We start from the raw sequence: 21,953 nt of genomic DNA, 5'->3' as shown, positions 1-21,953 counted from the left end.
GGCAGGTGAGCGGCTGGCCCCAGAGAGCCCCAGGGGCCAGCCGCTCTGAGCTGGCACCGCCTGTGGGGCCCGGCAACTGGACAGAGCCTGGGAGGGTGAGAGCTGCCTCTCCGAGTTCACATGAATTTCCACCCATCGCATCCCCTTCTCTTGCACTTATTAGGTGGACGTGGCAAGCCGTTGCCTGCAGGGTTTGCTTTAACATCGCCCTAGAACAGAGCTCACCACAGTGGCAAAATATTCGCGGGTGAAGAGCATCTCTAGAAATGAATGACAGCCTTGGCCGGGTAGCTCAGTTGGTTAGAGCGTCATCCCCATCCCCCAAGGTTGTGGGTTTCATCTCCTGTCAGATATTAACCAATGGCCCGACTGGTGTGGCTCCGTGGTTGAGCGGCAACCTATGCCCAGGTGGCGGGCTCCATCCCCACTGGGGGGTGTGCAGGAGGCAGCCTATCCATGCTCTGCTCTCTCATCGCTGTTTTTCTCTAAAAATCAATGAAAACATGTGCCACGCCAGCACGAACAAAGGTGATCCCGAGTGGGGGGGGGGGGGGAGGTGGTGAAAGGATATAGGAAAGACAGACAAGAGAGTAATAGCTGGGTCTCCGTGGGACGCTGCTCCCTGATGAGGAGACAACGCCAGCGCCCACAAGCCGTGTCTTTATTTTATCGCAGATGCCAGGAGGCAAAGTAGGGGCGTGATCACGTTGTTTACAGCATTCTCGTGAGTTCCAACCTCACTCAACTACATGCACCTGAACTCTAGCACAAGGCACATGGGGCCACGTGTTTGTACCATAGGTTCAAGCTTACAACCACAGCCGTTGGCTATGATTGTGCTGGGGGGGCCCTGCCCTCCAGCTGGGACTTGCACGTGGCAATGAGAGGACCCTGTCATTTCATTAGTCCGAGGCTTGATCCTAGCCAAAACACCGTAACCGCGCCCCACAAAAACGTATTTAAAGAAAAAAAGAATCAACTAACGGATGCATAAATAAGTGGGACAACAAATCAATGTTTCTCTCTCTTCCCCTTGCTCTCCTCCCCTTCCTCCTTTCCATTCTCTTAAAAAAAAATAAGATAATTCAGTAAATAGAAATGCGGCCTTTTGTTCTGTTTTAGTCACAGGCACTTTAAGCAATGAAGGCCTAGCACAGTGATGGCGAACCTATGACACACTGTCAGAGGTGACACGCGAACTCATATTTTTGGTTGATTTTTCTTTGTTAAATGGCATTTAAATATATAAAATAAATATCAAAAATATAAATCTTTGTTTTACTGTGGTTGCAAATATCAAAAAATTTCTATATGTGACACGGCACCAGAGTTAAGTTAGGGTTTTTCAAAATGCTGACACGCCGAGCTCAAAAGGTTCGCCATCACTGGCCTAGCAGTTTGTCCTGGCTGGAATGAAGGGGCTGTTGGGGAGCAGGGAGGGGAGTGTGAAAAGCCTGGAGAGTGGAGGGTAGAGGGAAGCCCACAGTACCCCAGAATTTTGGTGGAAATATGGAACATTTGAGCAGGGTATTGGGTCTTCATGTCATGGGACTCCCCTGCCCTCTCTAGGAGGGATGCCACTCCCCATATGCGGGCCCCTGTGTGTGCATGGATGTGGACATGGATACAGCCTTCAGCAGAGGTGATGCAGGGTGTGGTGCCCATTCCCCAGGGTGGGCCCTCCGCAGGGCGGGGCTGGCCGCTTCTGCTGACTCAGGGACATTTCCAGGCCTGGCCTCAGGGCCAAGCTGCTCATTGAAAACAGCTGCTCCTCTTGGCTGGCAGCCCTGTGGGCGGCCCCTGACTCTCCCTGGGATGACCCCTTCCCTCTGCGTGGCCTTGGGAGGGGTGGCTGGCTTAAGGAGAGGCTCATGGGCTGGAGGCCACCCTCCCACACCCTCGTGGACAAATCTAGTCGAGTCCCAGCTAACCCCTGATTCCAGCTCTCTCGGAGCTGAGCCAGGCTGGTTGCAGGGTCCCTGGCCTTTGCTCCTGCCGCTCCCCCTGCTCCGAACACCCAGCTTGTCCTTGTCTCTGCTCGCGCCTTTCAGGGTTTTGTTTGACATGCCTCTCATTCAGCGGATTCTTGTTGAGAGGGTGCTGCGTGCCAGGAACTGTGCTAGAATTAACTTCCTCTGCGCTGCCTTCAGCATGATGTCTTCAACTTGTAATGGAGAACAGCCGTCTTCTCCGAGGTCACTCCTCTGGCTGCCTCTGCTGTGGGGCTGAGTCCGGGAAGCTGCAGGGACAGCTGAGAGCTTTGCTCCTGAGAGACAGCCAGACAGCCTTTGCGTTCAGCCTCAGGACTCCGCCAAAGCATAGTGTGTCTCTTACAGCAGACGGGAAAGGAAAGTGACCACAACAGGCAGGGAGGAGACGGGTCACTCAGTGTGGAACAAGTAGCTTTAAAACCCAGTTGCCGCCCTGGCTGGTTTGGTTCAGTGGATAGAGTGTTGGTCTGTGGACTGAAGGGTCCCAGGTTTGATTCTGGTCAAGGGCACATGCCCAGGTTGTGGGCTCGATCCCCAGGAGGGAGCATGCAGGAGGCAGCCGATCCGTGATTCTCTCTCATCATTGATGTTTCTATCTCTCTCTCCCTCTCCCTTCCTCTCTGAAATCAATAAAAATATAAATAAATAAATAAATAAATAAATAAATAAATAAATAAATAAAACCCAGTTGCCTGAGCACAGGGACAAATTTCCAGGATGGTGACCTGGATGTCTGAGAAGCAAGGAAGTGTGGGCTACACATCAGAGAGAACCCTGTCAATCACACTTCAGCTCTCTGGAGAGCCCATTTCTAGCCAACACCTTCCCCCCCAGCCATGTCCTGACTGTTTTGCACACTTGATGTGTTGCTTGTAACTTGGATGGATGGCTTGTGAGTTGTGCCTCTCCGGTTTCATTGTAAACCTCATGAGGGCATATTGTCTGCTTTCCCTGCAGTACCCAGTACAGTGCTTCACAAATGCTCGTCATCTGCATGAGTGAAGAAGAGGGGGGCGCGGGGGCGGGGGGGGGCGGGGAGGGGAGGAGCAGCCAGAAAGTGATTAGGAGGAGGAGGTGGGGTCCAGCCTCAGAGCACCAGCTACCCCACAGGGCCGAGAGGCTGCAGCAGGCCCGGGAAACTCATTACTGGTCTGACAGCGCCGCCAGGGGAGTAAGGAAACTTAGCCCGCGTTCCAGTCAGGGCGAGAGGCTCTGGCTCCGACATGGGGTTGTGTGTTTATCAGGATTCTTTTGGTTACAAGGACAGAACCCAGTGCAAACAAGCTCAGCAAAATAAAAAAGGGGAGTGTGGGGGGAATGTGGCCCTGGCCCGGGAGCTGATTAGAATGTTGGTCTGATACCCAAGGTTACCGGTTCCATCCCCATCAAAGCACATACAAAAATCAACCAGTGAATGCATAAATAAATGGAACAAGACATCCATGCCTTTCTTTCTCTCCCCTTCCCCACCCCTCGTGCCCATCCTCTCTCTTTCTCTCTCAAATCAATTAAAAAAGAAAGAAAGAAAGAAAGAAAGAAAGAAAGAAAGAAAGAAAAGAAAGAATGGCTGTAAATGATCAGAAAGAGCTGCAGGAATTTGGGATCAGGACTGGCTGGTCAGCACCACTAGGACTCACTTCCTCTCCTTCCAGCTCAACTCTGTGTCTCCTTCTATGTTATCCCATTCTTGCCTGTGGCAGAAAGGTCTCTTGGCAGGAAGCATGGCCATTGACAGCCCAGCTTAGCAATCTCAACAGAGAGAAGATTTCATGTATTTCAGGGGAGGACTCTGAACAGCCCTGTTTGAGTTTGTGGCCAATCACTGTGGCCAGGGGATGGACACTCTTACTGGCCAAGCGTGAGCTTTGTAAGCCCTCACATAGCTAGAGGTACAGGAAAGTTCTTTATAAATAATAGTAAGGGGATGGGAATTTTTCTGAGCAGATAAAACAAAGGCCAGAGACTATGAGCAGTCAATGAGGTGGCCAATGATTGTATATCTTTATATTTTCCATGCAGAGCCCAGCGCCTCTCAGGCCATGTGGTGATAGGGGCTGGATTATGTCTGTACTGCTCACCACTGTACCTGGCACCATGACTGCCTGACACCTATGAAGTTCTCAAAGATTTTTTTGAATGAATGAATGAATGAATGGCATCAAGTTGGTGCTCACTGCATAGTTTCCTGCCTGGCTTCACTCATTTATTCACTCACTGACTGTGCTAGGCATGGTGTGGTTGCCAAGAAAATGCAAGCGGTCGTCTTTGTCGTTGGTGAGGACCATACCAAGATCCTAGTGAGGGGCATTGGCACCTGGTGCTCTCAGGCATGTGGAGGGGGGGTGGGGTGGGGGGAACTGGGGCAGGAGGGGCCTTCTCAGGATGTGGGGCATCGGGCCTCCCTACTTTGAGCCCTCTCTGCTGCTCCATTTAGGTTTGCTGAGAGCGTGGACGCAAAGAACAGTCAGTTCTCGAAACGCGTCTGTTCCCTCCCCTTTCCCCTTGTGGATCGAGCTCAGCCAAAGCTCTCTTTCTCCACTGGGCCCTGGAGAAACAGCCTCCTCTCAACTGGCGGTGGAAAATGCTCTCCCAGAGCCCCCGGCCTCCAGCTTGGCAGATTCCCTGGGACCTCTGCTCCCAGATTCCTCATCCTTTTCTCATTGGCTGCCAAGGCAGTTCTGTGACCTGAAGTCTTCACCTTCTGCCTCCTCCAGATCCTTAGTGCCTTCAGGGAGTCTCCCTGCCCTCCGAAGGCACAGCCCCCTCCTCTGCCCCCCAAACACCCAGATTTTAAAGGGCTTCTTTGCCCTCATGTCCTGCTGTATCCAAACCCACTACTAGGTGTACCGGTTAATAATGCGGATTTTTTCAATGTGTAACTAGCGATGAACATTACTTTGAATAAAGCACTTTTGATGTTTCTTTTGAAATTATCGTGTTTTCTTTGATTACAAAATCAATGTGGATTATTAGCCAGTTAATAGTGTGGATTAACTGTTAACCAGTTAATAATGTGGATTAATCATTAACCGGTTAATAGTGCAGATTAACTATTAACTGGTTAATAATGCAGATTTTGTAATCCAAAGAAAATACGATAATATCAAGAGAAACATCAAAAGTGCTTTATGTCCATCACTAGCTACACCTTTCCCCCATCTTTCAGGTAATTTGTGGATACCGTCCCAATAGAACTTTTCTTGTTTTGAGGCAGACCATTCAGAGACCCAATTTTCCACTTCTTCGTACATTTTGAAGTGCTGCTCAGAACGTGCGTGTGCCATCGCTCGGAACAAATGGTAATCTGAAGGAGTAATACAACAAAATAGCATACATATCAAATCGCATATGTGTCAACATATGTGTAACTCCATCTATTGAAAAAAATCTGCATTATTAACCGGTACACCTAGTATTCTCTAACCAGGACAGTGCTGCGTGCTTGCTCGTGGCTCCAGTATTGCCTGGGACGTGTCACACACATAACAGGCACTCCAGAAAAATATGTGGATTTGAACCCAGAACCCAGAACGTCAGAGGAGGGAGGGGACTTGCAGCCGTGGTTCATGTGACACAAGAGGAAAATGAGGTACCTCAATTGGGCATCCTAATCGCTTTCCCTCTCTGGGCCTCAGTTTCCTCATCTGTCAAGTAAGGGGAAGGTGGCCTGATGCTGGGATTGCCTCTCCCGACTGGCACGGGTCCCTTTCATTTGCCGATTGTTACAATTGCACAGCCCGGCTGGAATGGCTGTGGCCCACGGGTGAGTTTTCTGCTCAAGGAGGAGGGGACGAAACTGTCCCCCGGAGTTGCTGTGGGCTCCTGTGATGGTTTGGGTTGTACTGTCCAGTGTGTCCAGTTCCATCTCTGAGAAACATCTATGAAAGCAAGCACTATTTTCTCCCTTTTCCGGTCCCAGGCCCTTTCCCTACCCCCTGCTGAGGGCCACTTTCTATTACAACTGACTGTCTTCTTTGCTGAAGTGGAGCTTCTGAGAACCAAATCCCCATACCCTAGAGCAGTGATGGTGAACCTATGACACGCGTGTCAGAGGTGACACGCAAACTCATTTTTTTGGTTGATTTTTTTTTGTTAAATGGCATTTAAATATATAAAATAAATATCAAAAATATAAGTCTTTGTTTTACTATGGTTGCAAACATCAAAAAGTTTCTGTATGTGACACGGCACCAGAGTTAAGTTAGGGTTTTTCAAAATGCTGACACGCCGAGCTCAAAAGGTTCGCCATCACTGTCCTAGAGCAACCTCGGCAAGCCTGGGTCAAGCCCTGGGGCCAGTTTAGGGTTCTAGGTGGCTTGCTGGAAGGGGAAGAACAAGGGGAGGGGAGGGGCCCCGAGGAGGAGTAGCTGTGGCTGTCACCTTAAAGGCCCTTCAGAGGTCACCTGTGTCTTGCCCAGAGAGGACCCCCAGCCTGGTGCTCTTGAGGAGTGGAGTGACCAGGGTCCATGCCCTGCCTTCCTGCCCAATGCTTGAGCACTCAGTGAACAGGAGCTGTGGGTGCTCCGTTTGGAAATATTCATCTGGCAGCTGGGACAGAGAGCAGACAGACAGACTGGTGAGTTGTGGTATCAAGGCCTGAGATTCATTCATTAGTTCATTCAGCGTGTATTAAGCACTGCTGTATGTCAGCCAGTTATGGGTACCGGGGACCCAGTGGTGAAGACAGAGAAAGTCCTCAGGAGTTTATGAACAAGAAGGGGAGACAGAAAATAAAAACATGTCAGATAATGAGTTCTGGAAATGGCAGGATAGCTTGTATCAGTTGTGGATGAAAAAGGGGCCACATACTAAACTGAGGCTCAGGGGAGGCCAGCATGGTGAGCTTTACAAACTCGGAGACCAAAAGTAACCACGTCGGATGGTCTGAACTCAGTTGGTTAGAGCGTCAACCCAGTATGCCAAGGCTGAGGATTCAATCCCCAGTCGGAGCACATACAAAAATCAACCAATGAGCTGTGGCCATCGCTCCACCCGGCTCGAGAGGCTCGCAGCGCCGTGCCCGGGACCAGTCCCCAAAGTGTACGGCCCCTGAGTCGCAGCTGCCTTCGCCTCGCTCCCGGACGCCCTTGCCTCGCTGCCGAACGCCAGCATTCTGCTGCCCGCGTCCTCAGCCAGCCATGCTGGAGCAACTGAGCTCGCTGCCCACGCAAATGGATTACAAGGGCCAGAAGCTAGCTGAACAGATGTTTCAGGGAATTATTCTTTTTTCAGCAATAGTTGGATTTATCTACGGGTACGTGGCTGAACAGTTTGGGTGGACTGTCTATATAGTTATGGCTGGATTTGTTTTTTCGTGTTTGCTGACACTTTCTCCATGGCCCATTTATCGCCGGCACCCCCTCAAGTGGTTACCAGTTCAAGACTCAGGCACAGAAGACAAGAAACCAGGGGAAAGGAAAGTTAAAAGGCATGCTAAAAATAATTGATTGGGGTTTACATGATTCAGCTCTATTATTGCACCTGCTTTTGTATCCTGTGAGATGAGCTAAAGTTTCACAACCAAAACACTAGCTAAAAACCACCTATGCTCCTACGGTACAGCTGTTAAAGATTTTTTTCTCTTTATATTTCACTTCTCGGTTGGGCTTTGACTTGTACATAGTTTAGACCTCTTCAGAGTTTCTCTGAAATGGAGAACAGAAAATACAAGTATGCAAAGTTTCTTTCAGGTCTGCAAAAGTAATATTTGCTTCATAAATGGTAGTACAACTTAATTATCAAAGTTTTATAATTTATTACTAAGCTATTCAAATATTTTCAATTAAAACTCATAGTGCAAGTCTAGAAATTATTAAAAAAAATCAACCAATGAATGCATAAGTGAGTGGAACAACAAATCGATGTCTCTCCTCCTTTCTCCCTCTAAGATAGCACCTTTGAAATGTCAGAGTAAACTTTTCCAGGCCAGGACCACCATGCAAGACCACCATTATTTTTATCCTTTTGCCCCCGTACCATCTTTCTGTGCTATAGATGTTCATTGTTAACTATTCAGTACCCACCAATGCAAAAGAAGTTTATGTCTCTCTGTTTTACTCATTTTTAAAATATGTATATTTATGTTCATTTCAGAGAGGAAGGGAGAGGGAGAGAGAGATAAAAACATCAGTGATGGGGTTGTGCCTTGTTGTGTTGTATTATGTGCCCTTAAATCAACGCAGCAGATCCAAGCAACAGCAGCCTCCTGATCACCACACCCTCTGAGGATCAGCAGCTGTACGTGAAGCCTCCCCCCACCAGCCAGAAGAGCCACAAAAGCTGTGAACAGCACCCACCAGAGGAGCTGCTGCCAACTGAGGAGCAGCTGCTACCGCAACTGCCTGAGGAGCAACCACAGCCCAAGGAGCCACTGCCACCCAGGGAGCAGCCACTGAACGACTCAACATCTAGATATGTCAGTGAGATCAAACATGGGTAGACAAAGAAACCCCCAAAGGAAAGAAAAGGAGGACTCGCCAGAAAAGCAGCTAAGTGATACAAAGGCATGCAACATGACAGAAAGAATTCAGAATAAGGGTCCTAGAGTGCATAAACCGGATGGAGGAAAAAAATCAACAACATATACAAGAAGCAAGAAGAAACAGATGAAAAAATGAACAACTTAAGTAAGACCCAAGAAGAAATGAAGAGCGATATAGCTGCAATAAAAACACCATTGAAAGTATCAACAGTAGACTAGGAGAAGCGGAGGACCGAATTAGTGAATTAGAAGACAAGGAAGCAAAACACACCCAAACTGTACTGCAATTGGAGAAAAAAATTAAAAGACAGGAGGAGAGCCTAAGGGAGCTTTGGGACAACATGAAACAAAACAACATACGAATAATAGGGGTGCCAGAACAACAGAAAGAGGAACAAGGATTAGAAAACCTATTCGAAGAAATAATATCTGAACTTCCCTGAGGTGGGGAAGAAAAAAGTCACACAAGCACAGAGAGTCCCAAGCAAGGTGAACCCGAAAAGACCCACACCAAGACACATCATAATTACCATGGCAAATGTTCAGGACAAAGAGAGAATCTTACAGGCTGCAAGAGAGAGACGGAAAGTTACATACAAGGGATCTCCTATTAGACTATCAAATGATTTCTCAACAGAAACACATCAGGCCAGAAAAGAATGGACGGAAATTTACAAAGTGATGCAAAGCAAAGGACTGAATTCAAGAATACTCTATCCAGCCAGGCTATCATTCAAAATTGAAGGGGAAATAAGAAGCTTCACAGACAAAAAAAGGCTAAGGGAGTTTATCACCACCAAGCCAGCAATGCAAGAAATGCTAAAGGGACTGGTGTAAAAAGAAGAAACAAAAAGCTCAGGAAGAAAACAGCCACACACAAAAAAAGAAATGGCTACAAACAAGTACCTTTCAATAATAACTTTAAATGTAAACGGACTAAATGCTCCAACCAAAAGACATCGAGTGGCTGAATGGATAAAAATACATGACCCATACATTTGCTGTCTACAAGAGACCCACCTCATTAGAAGAGACTCACACAGACTGAAAGTGAAGGGATGGAAAAATATCTTTCAGGCAAATGGAAAGGAAAAGAAAGCTGGGGTAGCAATACTTATATCGGACAAAATAGACCTCAAAGTGAAGGCCATAACAAGAGATAAGGAAGGCCACTTCATAATACTAAAGAGATCAATACAACAAGAAGATATAACCCTGGTAAACATATATGCACCCAATGCAGGAGCACCCAAATACATAAAAAAACTCCTGGAAGATATCAAAGGAGAGATCGACAACAATACAATCATAGTAGGGGACTTTAATACACCACTGACATCACTGGATAAATCCTCTAGACAAACACTCAGCAAAGAAACAGCAATTCTAAATGACTCACTAGATCAGATGGACTTGATTGACATCTTCAGAACGCTTCACCCCAAAGCCAGGGAATATACATTCTACTCAAGTGCTCATAAGACACATTCAAAAATAGACCACATATTGGGTCACAAACAAAGTCTCCCCAAATTCAAGAAGATTGAAATCATACCAAGCATCATCTCAGACCATGATAGCATAATATTAGAAATAAACTACAGTAAAAACAACCCAAAATACTCAAACACTTGGAAGCTGAATAGCATGTTATTAAATGTTGATTGGGTTACCAGTGAGATCAAAGAAGAAATTAAAAACATCCTGGAAACTAATGACAATGAAAACACAACAATCCAAACCTATGGGACGCAATGAAAGCAGTCCTGAGAGGGAAGTTTATAGCTCTATAGGCCTATCTCAAAAAACAAGAAAAAATGGTAGTAAATCATCTAACTCTACAACAGAAAGAATTAGAAAGAGAGCAACAAGAAAACCCCAGAGTGAGCAGAAGGAAGGAGATAATAAAGATTAGAGCAGAGATAAATGATATAGAGACCAAAAAAACAATACAGATAATCAATGAAACCAAGAACTGGTTCTTTGAAAGGATAAACAAGATTGACAAACCTCTAGCCAGGCTCACCAAGAAGCAAAGAGAGAGGACCCAAATAAACAAAATCAGAAACGATAGAGGCGAAATAACAACAGACCCCACAGAAATACAAATGATTGTTAAAAAATACTATGGACAGCTCTACTCCAACAAACTAGACAACCTGGAGGAAATGGACAAATTCCTAGAAAAATACAACATTCCAACACTCAATCAGGAAGAATCTAAAAATTTCAATAGGCCAATAACTATGGAAGAAATTGAAGCAGTCATAAAAAAGCTTCCAGCAAACAAAAGCCCAGGACCAGACGGCTTCACAGGGGAGTTTTACCAAACATTCAAGGAAGAACTAAAACCTATCCTCCTCAGACTACTACAAAAAATTCAAAAGGAAGGAACACTTCCAAGCTCATTCTATGAAGCCAGCATCACCCTAATACCAAAACCAGGTAAAGACAACACAATGAAAGAGAATTACAGGCCAATATCCCTCATGAACATAGATGCCAAAATCCTCAACAAAATCTTAGCAAATTGGATCCAGCAGTACATCAGAAAGATCATACACCATGACCAAGTAGGATTTATCGCAGGGATGCAAGGATGGTATAATATCCACAAATCAATAAACGTGATACATCACATAAACAAACTGAAACAAAAAAAAACATATGGTCATATCAATTGATGCAGAAAAAGCATTTGACAAAACCCAACACCCATTTTGGATAAAAACTCTCAGCAAGGTGGGAGTAGAAGGATCATACCTCAACATAATAAAAGCCATATATGACAGGCCCACAGCCAACATCATACTCAATGGACAAAAACTAACACCATTTCCCCTAAGGACAGGAACAAGACAGGGATGCCCACTCTCACCACTCCTGTTGAACATAATACTGGAAGTATTAGCCATTGCAATTAGACAAGAAGAAATAAAAGGCATCCAGATTGGAAAAGAGGAAGTAAAACTGTCCTTATTTGCAGACGACATGATATTATACATACAAAACCCTAGAGACTCCATCAAAAAACTACTAGACTTAATACACAAATTTGGCAATGTAGCAGGATACAAAATTAACTCCAAGAAATCTGAGGTGTTTCAATACACCAATAGTGAACTTTCAGAAAGAGAGACTAAAAAAACAATCCCATTTACCATCGCACCAAAAAAATTAAGCTACCTAGGAATAAACTTAACTAAAGAGGTAAAAAACCTCTACTCAGAAAACTACAGGACGTTGAAAAAAGAGATAGAGGAAGACATAAACAGATGGAAGAACATACCGTGTTCATGGATTGGTAGAATCAACATCATTAAAATGTCCATACTACCCAAAGCAATCTATAAATTCAACGCACTTCCCATTAAAATACCAATGGCATACTTCACAGATCTAGAACGAACTCTCCAAAAATTCATCTGGAATAAAAAAAGACCCCGAATAGCTGCAGCAATCCTGAGAAAGAACAAAGTAGGTGAGATCTCAATACCAGATATCAAGCTGTATTACAAAGGTACTGTTCTCAAAACTGCCTGGTACTGGCACAAGAACAGACATACAGATCAATGGAATAGAATAGAGAGCCCAGAAATCGGCCCGAACCAATATGCTCAATTAGTATTTGACAAAGGAGGCAAGAACATACAATGGAGTCAAGATAGTCTCTTCAATAAATGGTGTTGGGAAAATTGGACAGATATATGCAAGAAAATGAAACTAGACCACCAACTTACACCATACACAAAAATAAACTCAAAATGGATAAAGGACTTAAATGTATGACGGGAAACCATAAAAATTCTAGAAGAATCCAAAGGCAATAAAATCTCAGACATATGCCGAAGCAATTTCTTCATTGATACAGCTCCTAGGGCACTTGAAACTAAAGAGAAAATGAACGAATGGGACTACATCAAAATAAAAAGCTTCTGCACAGCAAAAGAAACCATCAACAAAACAACAAGAAAACCCACTGTGTGGAAAAACATATTTGCCAGTGTCATCTGATAAGGGCCTAATCTCCAAAATGTATAGGGTACTCATACAACTTAATAAAAGGAAGATAAACAATCCAATCAAAAAATGGGCAAAGGCCAAAACCGGTTTGGCTCAGTGGATAGAGTGTCGGCCTGCGGACTGAGGGGTCCCAGGTTTGATTCCGGTCAAGGGCATGTACCTGGGTTGCGGGCACATCCCCAGTGGGAGATGTGCAGGAGGCGGCTGATCGATGTTTCTCTCCCATCGATGTTTCTAACTCTCTATCTCTCTCCCTTCCTCTCTGTAAAAAATCAATAAAATATATTTAAAAAAAAAATGGGCAAAGGATCTAAATAGACACCTTTCAAAAGAGGACATTCAGAAAGCCAAGAGACATATGAAAACATGCTCAAAGTCACTAATCATCCGAGAGATGCAAATCAAAACAACAATGAGGTACCATCTCACACCTGTCAGACTGGCTATCATCAACAAATCAACAAATGACAAGTGCCGGAGAGGATGTGGAGAAAAAGGAACACTCGTGCACTGCTGGTGGGAATGCAGACTGGTGCAGCCACTATGGAAGACAGTATGGAGTTTCCTCAAAAAACTAAAAATGGAACTCCCATTTGACCCTGTGATCCCTCTTCTAGGAATATATCCCAAGAAACCAGAAACACTAATCAGAAAGGATATATGCACCCATATGTTCATAGCAGCACAGTTCACCATAGCTAAGATCTGGAAACAGCCTAAGTGCCCATCAGTAGATGAATGGATTAGAAAACTGTGGTACATCTACACGATGGAATACTATGCTGCTGTAAAAAAGAAGGAACTCTTACCATTTGCAACGGCATGGATGGAACTGGAGAGCATTATGCTAAGTGAAATAAGCCAGTCAATGAAGGAAAAATACCACATGATCTCACTCATTCATGGATAATAAAGACCATTATAAACTCATGAACAATAATAGATACAGAGGCAAAGCTGCCTCAAACAGATTGTCAAACTGCAGTGGGAAGGCCGGGGAGGGTTGGGTGGCAGGAGGGAGAGGGGTAAGAGATCAACCGGAAAAAAAAAAAAAAAAATCAGTGATGGCCCTAACCGGTTTGGCTCAGTGGATAGAGCGTCGGCCTGCGGACTGAAGGGTTTCAGGTTCGATTCCAGTCAAGGGCATATACCTTGGTTTCGGGCACATCCCCAGTGGGGGGGGGGGGGGGTGCAGGAGGCAGCTGATCGATGTTTCTCTCTCATGGATGTTTCTAGCTCTCTATCCTTCTCCCTTCCTCTCTGTAAAAAAATCAATAACATATTTTGGAAAAAAACAAAAAACAAAAAAACATCAGTGATGGAAGAGAATCATTGATCAGCTGCCTCCTGCACGCTGCACACTGGGGATCGAGCCAAAACCAGGGCATGTGCCCTGACTGGGAATCGAACCATGACCTCCTGGTTCATAGGCCGATGCTCAACCACTGAGCCATGCTGGCCGGGCTCCCCGTTTTACTCTTTATCCAATCCCAGAGATTGCCCCCTCCTTTGCTTTCTCCTGCCCCCTTAATCTACTCCCGATAGATTTCATGTAACCCTCCTTACAGCTCCTCCTTTGATCCTAGTGTACAAAATAAGCCACAGGACTGCCATTCTCTGGCGCACTTTCTAAGTCTTCAAGATTTTGCTTCCCAGCATTTGTTATCAGTTTGGCTCAAATAAAGTCATAAAAATTCTCTACTGGTTTGGAGTTTCTTACATTGACAGAGTCTAATCCTCTGGCAAGAGTGCTTACAGGCTAAGGATAAAGTATAAAACGCAGCGGTTTGAGAGCAATCAAAAACAGGTAGATGCTGGAGAGGAAAAGAAATCTTTGAAAGAAAAGAAGCAGATGATGTGAGTGGCCCACCGAAGCTGTCTCCCCCTCCCCCCCCGCCCCGCCCAGTACTGCTCCTTACAAGGCGTCAATGTAAGACCACCCAAATCTATAGAGGACTTTTATAAAAATTTATTTGCACTAAACAGAGGATATACCTGGAAGCCAGATCTCAAGACTGGGAAAAATGCTCCCAAGAAATGACAGTTTGCTGCTGCGTTTATGCACTTGGAATTAAGGAGGTAATGTAAGGAAGATGACATGAGGCTGGGAGAATGCAAGGTGGGGATTGGATTAGGGGATAGTTAATAAGATTATGTGTTCTCGTGAGGGTGGTCTGAAAAGAGACATTTCAAAGGTGTGTTAACCACCCCCATCCCCCAAAAAGAAAAAGCATGTTAACCTGCACAGAAACAATGGACAAGGCTTGCCTAAGGCAAGGATAAGCCTTTTACTAAAGCAGTTACTTGCCTGGGGTGTGATTACCACCATGACTTGCTCAGTTAGGAACTTACGATCAGATCCCCCTGTGAGGAAGCCCCTTTCCTCCACAAGAAGCTTAAACAGAAAGTGGCAGTGTTACTGGGTCAGAGTTTGAAGCCACCAGAAAAGCTAAAAATCAAGAGGGAACATTCTGAGAGGAAGGAGCTATAGAGAGGTCCCCTTCAGATGCTCCTCCAGTTCATGGCAACCGCTAAACTGCACGGGCAGTTTACACTGAGGCCTTAAGGCCGTGGATCTCAACCTTCCTAATGCCACGACCCTTTCATACAGTTCATCATGTTGTGGTGACCCCCAACCATAAAATTATTTTCGTTGCTACTTCATAACTGTAATTTTGCTACTGTTATGAATCATAATGTAAATATCTGATATGCAGGATATATTTTCATTGTTACAAATTGAACATAATGAAAGCACAGTGATTAATCACAAAAACAATATGTAATTATATATGTGTTTTCCGATGGTCTTAGGCGACCCCTGTGAAAGGGCCGTTCAACCCCCAAAGGGGTCTCGACCCAGAGGTTGAGAACCGCTGCCTTAAGGGATCCAGGAAGAAATGGCAGCTGGGAGGCAAAGAGGTTTTTTTTTTTTCCCTGCTGCCTTGTTCGAGGAAAATGTTGAGAATTCAAGTTCCACCAAGTTAGAGGGGTTTAGTAATTGCCTATAGTTTTCCTTTGAAACTCCAGAAGGGCCTCACCTATGATTAAACCGAAGGCTAAGAGACACACCCTAAGACTAAAGGCAAAACCCAAACAACCCCACCCTAGCAAAGCCTAAAACCAATCCTCTATACTACAGGATCCAGGTGATTCACCCGTAATTGAACTGCATGCCCGAACAAAGCAACATTCTTTTTAGGAAGATAAATCCAGGCTCCCTGGAATATGTCATCCACAAGGTTCCATATGGAATTTAACAGTCCAGACTCCGTTTGCAACATTATTTACAATGTCCAGTTTATAATAAAAATTACCAGACATGCAGGCAGCAGGGAAAAGTGACCCACGATCAAGAGAAAAAAATAGATGCAAATAATCCAGACGCTGAACAAAAGATCAGATAATGATAAATGTTGTCAAGGGAATGACAATCCAGGGACGTGCTAGAGAGTAACTCTGTGGACTCTTTCAAGTAGGAGGTCATAGAGGGCTTCTCGAAAGATGTGGCTTTTTTCTTGAAATGTGAAATGCCAAGCAGAGGACGGCAGTGCAAAAGGCTCTGAGGCAGGACAGTCAGGCCTGTTCCGGGAAGGGCTAGGAGGTCAGTGTGACTTGCGCCGGGGGAGTACTTTCATCTGATGTCAGTCTGGTAGGCAGGGCCAGACCATGTAGGATCTTGAGGCTCAGGGTAAAGAGTTTGACTTGTATTTGAAGAATGCTGAGTTGCCTTTCAAAGGACTTTAAGCAGGGGCTTGAGAAATTGGGTATGGGGGGGCAGTGAGTGGTTTGGGGACTTTTTAGATGGGAGGAAAGGATGGAGCCAATGGGGCAGAACAAGACAATGACTCCGGGCTGGAAAACTTGGGCAGAAAACCACGCTACTGTCAAGACTGGGGTAAAGGTGTCGATGTGTTGTGTGATGTGAGTGTCTCCACCTCTCCCGTAAAATCTCCACTTGCCCGTGGGGGAGGGTTTGCTTGGGGGGTGTGGCGGAGGGCTGAGATCCAGCTCCAGGTGCCTGGTTAAAGGCTGTAGGTAGCACTGGCCAGCAAGGGCCAGTCAGGAGAGCCCTGTGATGGCTTCATGTTCCGCCTTTCTTTCTAGAACCCAACGTCTTCCTCATCTTCAGCTACGGCTTGGAGGGCTGCCTGGAGGCCCAGGGCGGGCAAGTCAGGGTCTCCTCACACTGCAGTAGCGGTCTCCCTGCCCAGCGCTGGAAGTGGGTCTCCCGGAACCGGCTCTTCAACCTGGGTACCATGCAGTGCCTGGGCACAGGCTGGCCGGGCACCAACACCACAGCCTCCCTGGGCATGTACGAATGTGACCGGGAGGCAATGAATCTTCGCTGGCACTGCCGCACACTGGGTGACCAGCTGAACCTGCTCCTGGGGGGCCGTGCTGGCAACACGTCGAAGGCTGGCACCCCGGAGCGTGGCGACCAGACCCGCAGTGGCCAGTGGTCCATCTATGGCAGCGAAGAGGATCTATGTGCTCGGCCCTACTACGGTGAGAGGCTGCTAGCAGCCGAGTGTCTGGGGGACTGGAGCCCCGAGGGACACACTCCTGGGTGACAAGGCCTTTTCCTCTGTAGACCTTCGGCAGTCACATCTTTAATTGTAAACATTTCCTATGTAATGGGAAACATTTTTGAGTAAGAAAATGAACTTCAAAGCAACTAATTTACTTTTTAAAAAAATTACAAAATTAATTTACACACATGTAAAGACCTCAATCAGTACAAAAGTGTATCATGTAAAATTTCCTACTGTAGGCCTACTCTCTAGGGCAGCGATGGCGAACCTATGACACGCGTGTCAGAGGTGACACGCGAACTCATGTTTTTGGTTGACTTTTCTTTGTTAAATGGCATTTAAATATATAAAATAAACATCAAAAATACAAGCCTTTGTTTTACTATGGTTGCAAATATCAAAAAAATTTCTATATGTAACACGGCACCAGAGTTAAGTTAGGGTTTTTCAAAATGCTGACACGCCGAGCTCAAAAGGTTCGCCATCACTGCTCTAGGGAGACCCCAGGGTAACCCCCAGAGGGCAGCTCCATCCTGGGGGGTCCTTTTCCTGGAAGCCACCCTGAGTGGAACCTGGGGAGGAGGGGTGCACAGTGGAGCCCCCCAGGCCAGGGACCTGAGTAGGGATTCCTTCAGGCCCAGACCTCTGTGGGTGACTGGCAGACCCCCTCAGCCAGCTGGAGTGTGGACAGCCCTATCAGGGGCATGGGAGGACCCCTCCCCAGCCCTGTGGGATGGGCAGTAGGACCTCTCCCAGGCTCCTGGGACCATCTGGTGGAAGAGGGAGCCTTAAAGCCATTGTCTGATGTCACTGCCCTTCCCCGCTCTGCTGACCCCTGCCCACCCCTGGCTCCCTGGGTTCTAGGGGGTGGGAGCCTCAGGGTCCCGATGCCAAGGCCCGGCTCCCCTCCTTGCAGAGGTCTACACCATCCAGGGCAACTCCCACGGGAAGCCCTGCACCATCCCCTTCAAGTATGACAACCAGTGGTTCCACGGCTGCACCAGCACGGGCCGCGAGGACGGGCACCTGTGGTGTGCCACCACCCAGGACTACGGCAAGGACGAGCGCTGGGGCTTCTGCCCCATCAAGAGTGAGAGCAGGGCGGCAGGGCGGGAGGTTGGCCTGAGGGTGTGGGCGGCAGGACTTTCGGGACTGGGGTGAGAAGCAGCCCCTGCTCGCAGCGTGGAGCAGCCTGTGCGGGGTCTGCACTCCGTGAGGGACCCCCGTGTAGGCTCTGACGCCCAGGGCTGGGGAGGAACCCATGTCCGGCTGTCACGGTGGCAGGTAATGACTGTGAGACCTTCTGGGACAAGGACCAGCTGACCGACAGCTGCTACCAGTTTAACTTCCAGTCCACGCTGTCGTGGAGGGAGGCCTGGGCCAGCTGTGAGCAGCAAGGGGCGGATCTGCTGAGCATCACCGAGATCCATGAGCAGACCTACATCAATGGTGAGGCGGTGGGCAGCCTGGGGCGGGCTGGCTGACTGGGGTCTGACCCACCTGGGACAGGGCAGGATGCCAGGACCCTGAGACCTGCTCCTACCTCTGGAGAACCCGGAGCCCTTCTCTCTCTCTCTCTCTCTCTCTCTCTCTCTCTCTCTCTTCTTTTTGTTAATGCTCGCCAGAGGATATCTTTACACTGATTTTTAGGGAGAGTGGAAGAGAGAGGGAAAGACAGAGAGAAACATTGGTGTGAGAGAAACACATCGATTGGTTGCCTCCTGCACGAGCCCGGACCAGAGCTTGGTCCAGAGAGGAGCCTGAAACTGAGGTACATGCCTTTGTTTACTGGAATCGAACCCGGGACCCTTTGGTCCGCAGGCCGATGCTCTATCCACTGAGTCAAACCGGCTAGGGCATCCCTTTCTGCCTGCGGGGGAAAGGGTGGTGGTGGGGGGGTAGAGTAGGAGGGCTGAGGATGGACGACCTGCTTCTCATTGTCACCGTCTTGCTGTCAGGGCTCCTCACTGGCTATAGTTCCACACTATGGATTGGCCTTAATGATCTGGACACCAGTGGAGGCTGGCAGTGGTCGGACAACTCACCCCTCAAGTACCTCAACTGGGAGAGTGGTGAGGCATGGGGTTTGGGGTACAGGGTGGCCTGGGGACCCCACAGGCACTGTCTCCTATTTATTCTTCAGAGTGGGGCTGGGAGGGGGCAGATTTCCCCCACCCCCTGGAAGGGCCCCACTAGCCCATGCAATGCGTTTGTGTGAATTAGGAACGAATGCTCAGGGCATAGGGCCTGGGCAGTGGACTGGATTTCAGCCCCCTCTACCCAGTGCACCAGCAGCCTGGCCAGGGATGCTGGGTGGGGCTGGTACCAGTTGCTGAGTAGAACTCAGGACATGTGGGCCCAGGTGAGAAAGCAGTGAGGCCCTGCGGTGCCCGGTTAGGGAGGGCTGAGTGCAATGCTGGGCATCTGCAGCTGGCTCATGCTTCCGAGGGAGCAGGAGGTTCGGGGGAGGGCTCCAGGGGCAGGGGTGTGAGTCTCTCTCCTGGGGTGCTGGCACCCTGCCCTCCCCACAGATCAGCCGGACAACCCAAGCGAGGAGAACTGTGGAGTCATCCGCACGGAGTCCTCCGGAGGCTGGCAGAACCGCGACTGCAGCATCGCGCTGCCCTATGTGTGCAAGAAGAAGCTCAACGCCCCAGCGCAGCCTGAGCCTCCCGGTGAGACTTGGTCCCAGTGCAGGTGGGGGTAGGAAGTGGGGGTGGGGCTCATCATGGCCACAGGCACACCTGGCCCAGTCTCAAAGCACAAGGTGACTCCCTGTTCTTTTTAAAATATATTTTCATTGATTTCAGAGAGGAAGGGAGAGGGAGAGAGAGAAACATCAGTGACAAGAGAGAATCATTGATTGGCTGCCTCCTGCACTCCCCACACTGGGGATTGAGTCTGCAATCTGGGCATGTGCCCTTGACTGGAATCGAACCTGGGACCCTTCAGTCCGCAGGCCGACGCACTATCCACTGAGCCAAACCAGCTAGGGCCTCCTGTTCTTATTTAACGGTTTAGCTAAAGTCGGAACAAATTGGAAAGTGCCATTAATTCATTCATCCGGGGATTTGTTAAGAATTGTGTTCCATGCTGGCATTACTCATCTGGTCCTTGCGGAGGTCACAGTCTGTTGGAGGTGACAGACATCTCATCGCACAACTGAATATCCTGAGCCATGTGCTGTTCTAAAAACACGTGCAATGATGTCGGAGGAGAAGAAATGCCTAGACAAGGAATGAAGCTTCTGAAAGTTGAGAGGAAGGGAGAGGGAGAGAGAGAAACATCTGCAGGGTTTCAGGGACGTCACATTGGATTGGGGCCTTGCAAGTTGAGTGTCAGCTTAAAGAGCCATAAGGAGGCGTGAGGGAAGGGCGTTCTTGGGAGAGGGAAGCGCATGGGCAGAGGTGTGGAGGCGTGGAAGTACGCGGAAGTTTTAAGGGTGGGGAGTGGTCTGGTTGGAGTATAACTACTGACAGCAGGGTCCTGAGCCCAGCAGCGTAGCTCGTCACTGGGGAGCTCGTCGTGAAGGCGGAGTCTCGGGCCCTGCCCCAGATGAACTCAACCAGGACCTGCATTTCACAAGACCCGTACCTGCGAGTCATGCGCATGTACAGTTTGGGCAGCACTGGCTCAGAGAGCGTGGTGGAGAGAACGGTTCAGAAAGGCAGGTTGCAGCCAGTCCGTCCCTGAAGGGTCTTGGCTGTTGGGCGAAGTTTGGGTGGGGCCAGGTAGGCAGTGGGAGCCTTTGCAGGCTTCTAAGCCAGGGAGTGTCTTGCTGACATATGTGATTCATAGAGCTCGCTCCAGGGGCCTCAAGGAGGAGCTCCCAAGGGAGCGCGCATGTCCATAGGTGGCGGGAGGCATTTGTCAGCGGAGGTTGGAGGGACTCCTGCAGGAATCCAGTGACCCTGGGAATCGTGAAGAGGGAATTTTTCCAGGCAAAATACAGCAAAAACCAGAAAAAAACAAAACCCCACAAACTCACCAAAAGTAAAGAACTGCTTCTGACCATTAAAAGGTTGCCCAAGACTGACTGATTCGGGGCTGTCAGCTCCGGCTTTCTCGCTTCACCTCCTGGGGGTCAGAGCAAAGGCGTACAACCTGGGCGCCCCACCTCTAGCTGGAGGGGGCCTGGAGCAGGCACCAATTCCAGGTCCTCCAGAAGCTCCTCTTTGAAGGAAGGAGGCCCCCGTGGGCAGGCCGAGCCCCTCTGTGGTCCCCCTAGATCTGGCCTCTCACCAAATTCTCTGTCCCCTGGGTGTCCCTGGGGTGGCCCCTGTGGCAAGCCATCTCACAAAGCTGCAGATATGTCTATGGCAGGGGTGGGCAAACTTTTTGACTCGAGGGCCACAATGGGTTCTTAAACTGGACCGGAGGGCCGGAACAAAAGCAAGGATGGAGTGTTTGTGTGAACTAATATAAATTCAAAGTAAACATCATTACATAAAAGGGTACGGTCTTTTTTTTCAATAGTTTTATTCATTTCAAACGGGCGGATCTGGCCCGCGGGCCATAGTTTGCCCACGGCTGGTCTATGGCTTTGGCCTTCCTTTCACCCCAGCCCACTTCTCTCTGCCTAAGGCATTTTTCTAGGCAGTTTTTCTTCTGCCTTCCCAGTCTCATCACTCAAAGCATGCCGGGCGGGCAACGTTGTGCCCCTGAAGCATCCACATTTCCTGAGCTCCCTTCCTCCTACACTCCAAAGCCGGCGCCTGGGGTCTGAACACCCACTAACCGCTGGTTCTGTCTGGGGCAGCAGCCTTGGGTCTTTGCTCTGTGGCCAACAGAGATGATTGACAGGTCCCTAGCCCGGGAGCGATCCGCTCTGGCTCGCAGCCCTGCCACTTTGCTGGGTCTCCAGGAAATGGGATGGTTGGACCCTGGAGCGGCTCCCAGAATGGAGTGCATCCCAGAATCCCA

The 21,953-nt window shown here is 48.2% G+C and overlaps 2 protein-coding genes across 3 annotated transcripts in view; both read left to right on the top strand.

Annotated features, from left to right (window-relative positions):
- The window catches only part of MRC2 (mannose receptor C type 2), a 64,737-nt gene that overhangs the window by 22,987 nt on the left and 19,797 nt on the right, over window positions 1–21,953 (top strand). For both annotated transcript variants that reach the window (XM_036340620.1, XM_036340618.1), the window contains exons 2-6: window positions 16,603–17,004; window positions 17,947–18,120; window positions 18,315–18,479; window positions 18,989–19,102; window positions 19,562–19,705. In XM_036340620.1, coding sequence (XP_036196513.1) covers window positions 16,603–17,004; window positions 17,947–18,120; window positions 18,315–18,479; window positions 18,989–19,102; window positions 19,562–19,705 — 999 coding nt within the window. The remainder of the gene's footprint in view (window positions 1–16,602; window positions 17,005–17,946; window positions 18,121–18,314; window positions 18,480–18,988; window positions 19,103–19,561; window positions 19,706–21,953) is intronic.
- LOC118671331 (signal peptidase complex subunit 1) lies at window positions 6,827–7,680 on the top strand. The gene is made up of 2 exons (XM_036339420.1): window positions 6,827–6,857; window positions 6,966–7,680. Exons 1-2 carry the CDS (start codon window positions 6,827–6,829, stop codon window positions 7,436–7,438), a joined length of 504 nt encoding a protein of 167 aa, XP_036195313.1. The 3' UTR covers window positions 7,439–7,680.

This window comes from Myotis myotis, unplaced genomic scaffold, assembly GCF_014108235.1.
Source record: "Myotis myotis isolate mMyoMyo1 unplaced genomic scaffold, mMyoMyo1.p scaffold_m19_p_17, whole genome shotgun sequence".
Classification (NCBI taxonomy): domain Eukaryota; kingdom Metazoa; phylum Chordata; class Mammalia; order Chiroptera; family Vespertilionidae; genus Myotis; species Myotis myotis.
This window is presented reverse-complemented; position numbering and strand designations above follow the sequence as displayed.

Excerpts from the sequence above, each read along its gene's own strand:
- LOC118671331 (XM_036339420.1), top strand. The coding sequence starts at position 6,827 with ATGGTGAGCTTTACAAACTCGGAGACCAAAA. Across the intron at positions 6,858-6,965 it reads TACAAACTCGGAGACCAAAA|CTGTGGCCATCGCTCCACCC; the intron begins GTAACCACGTCG and ends TCAACCAATGAG.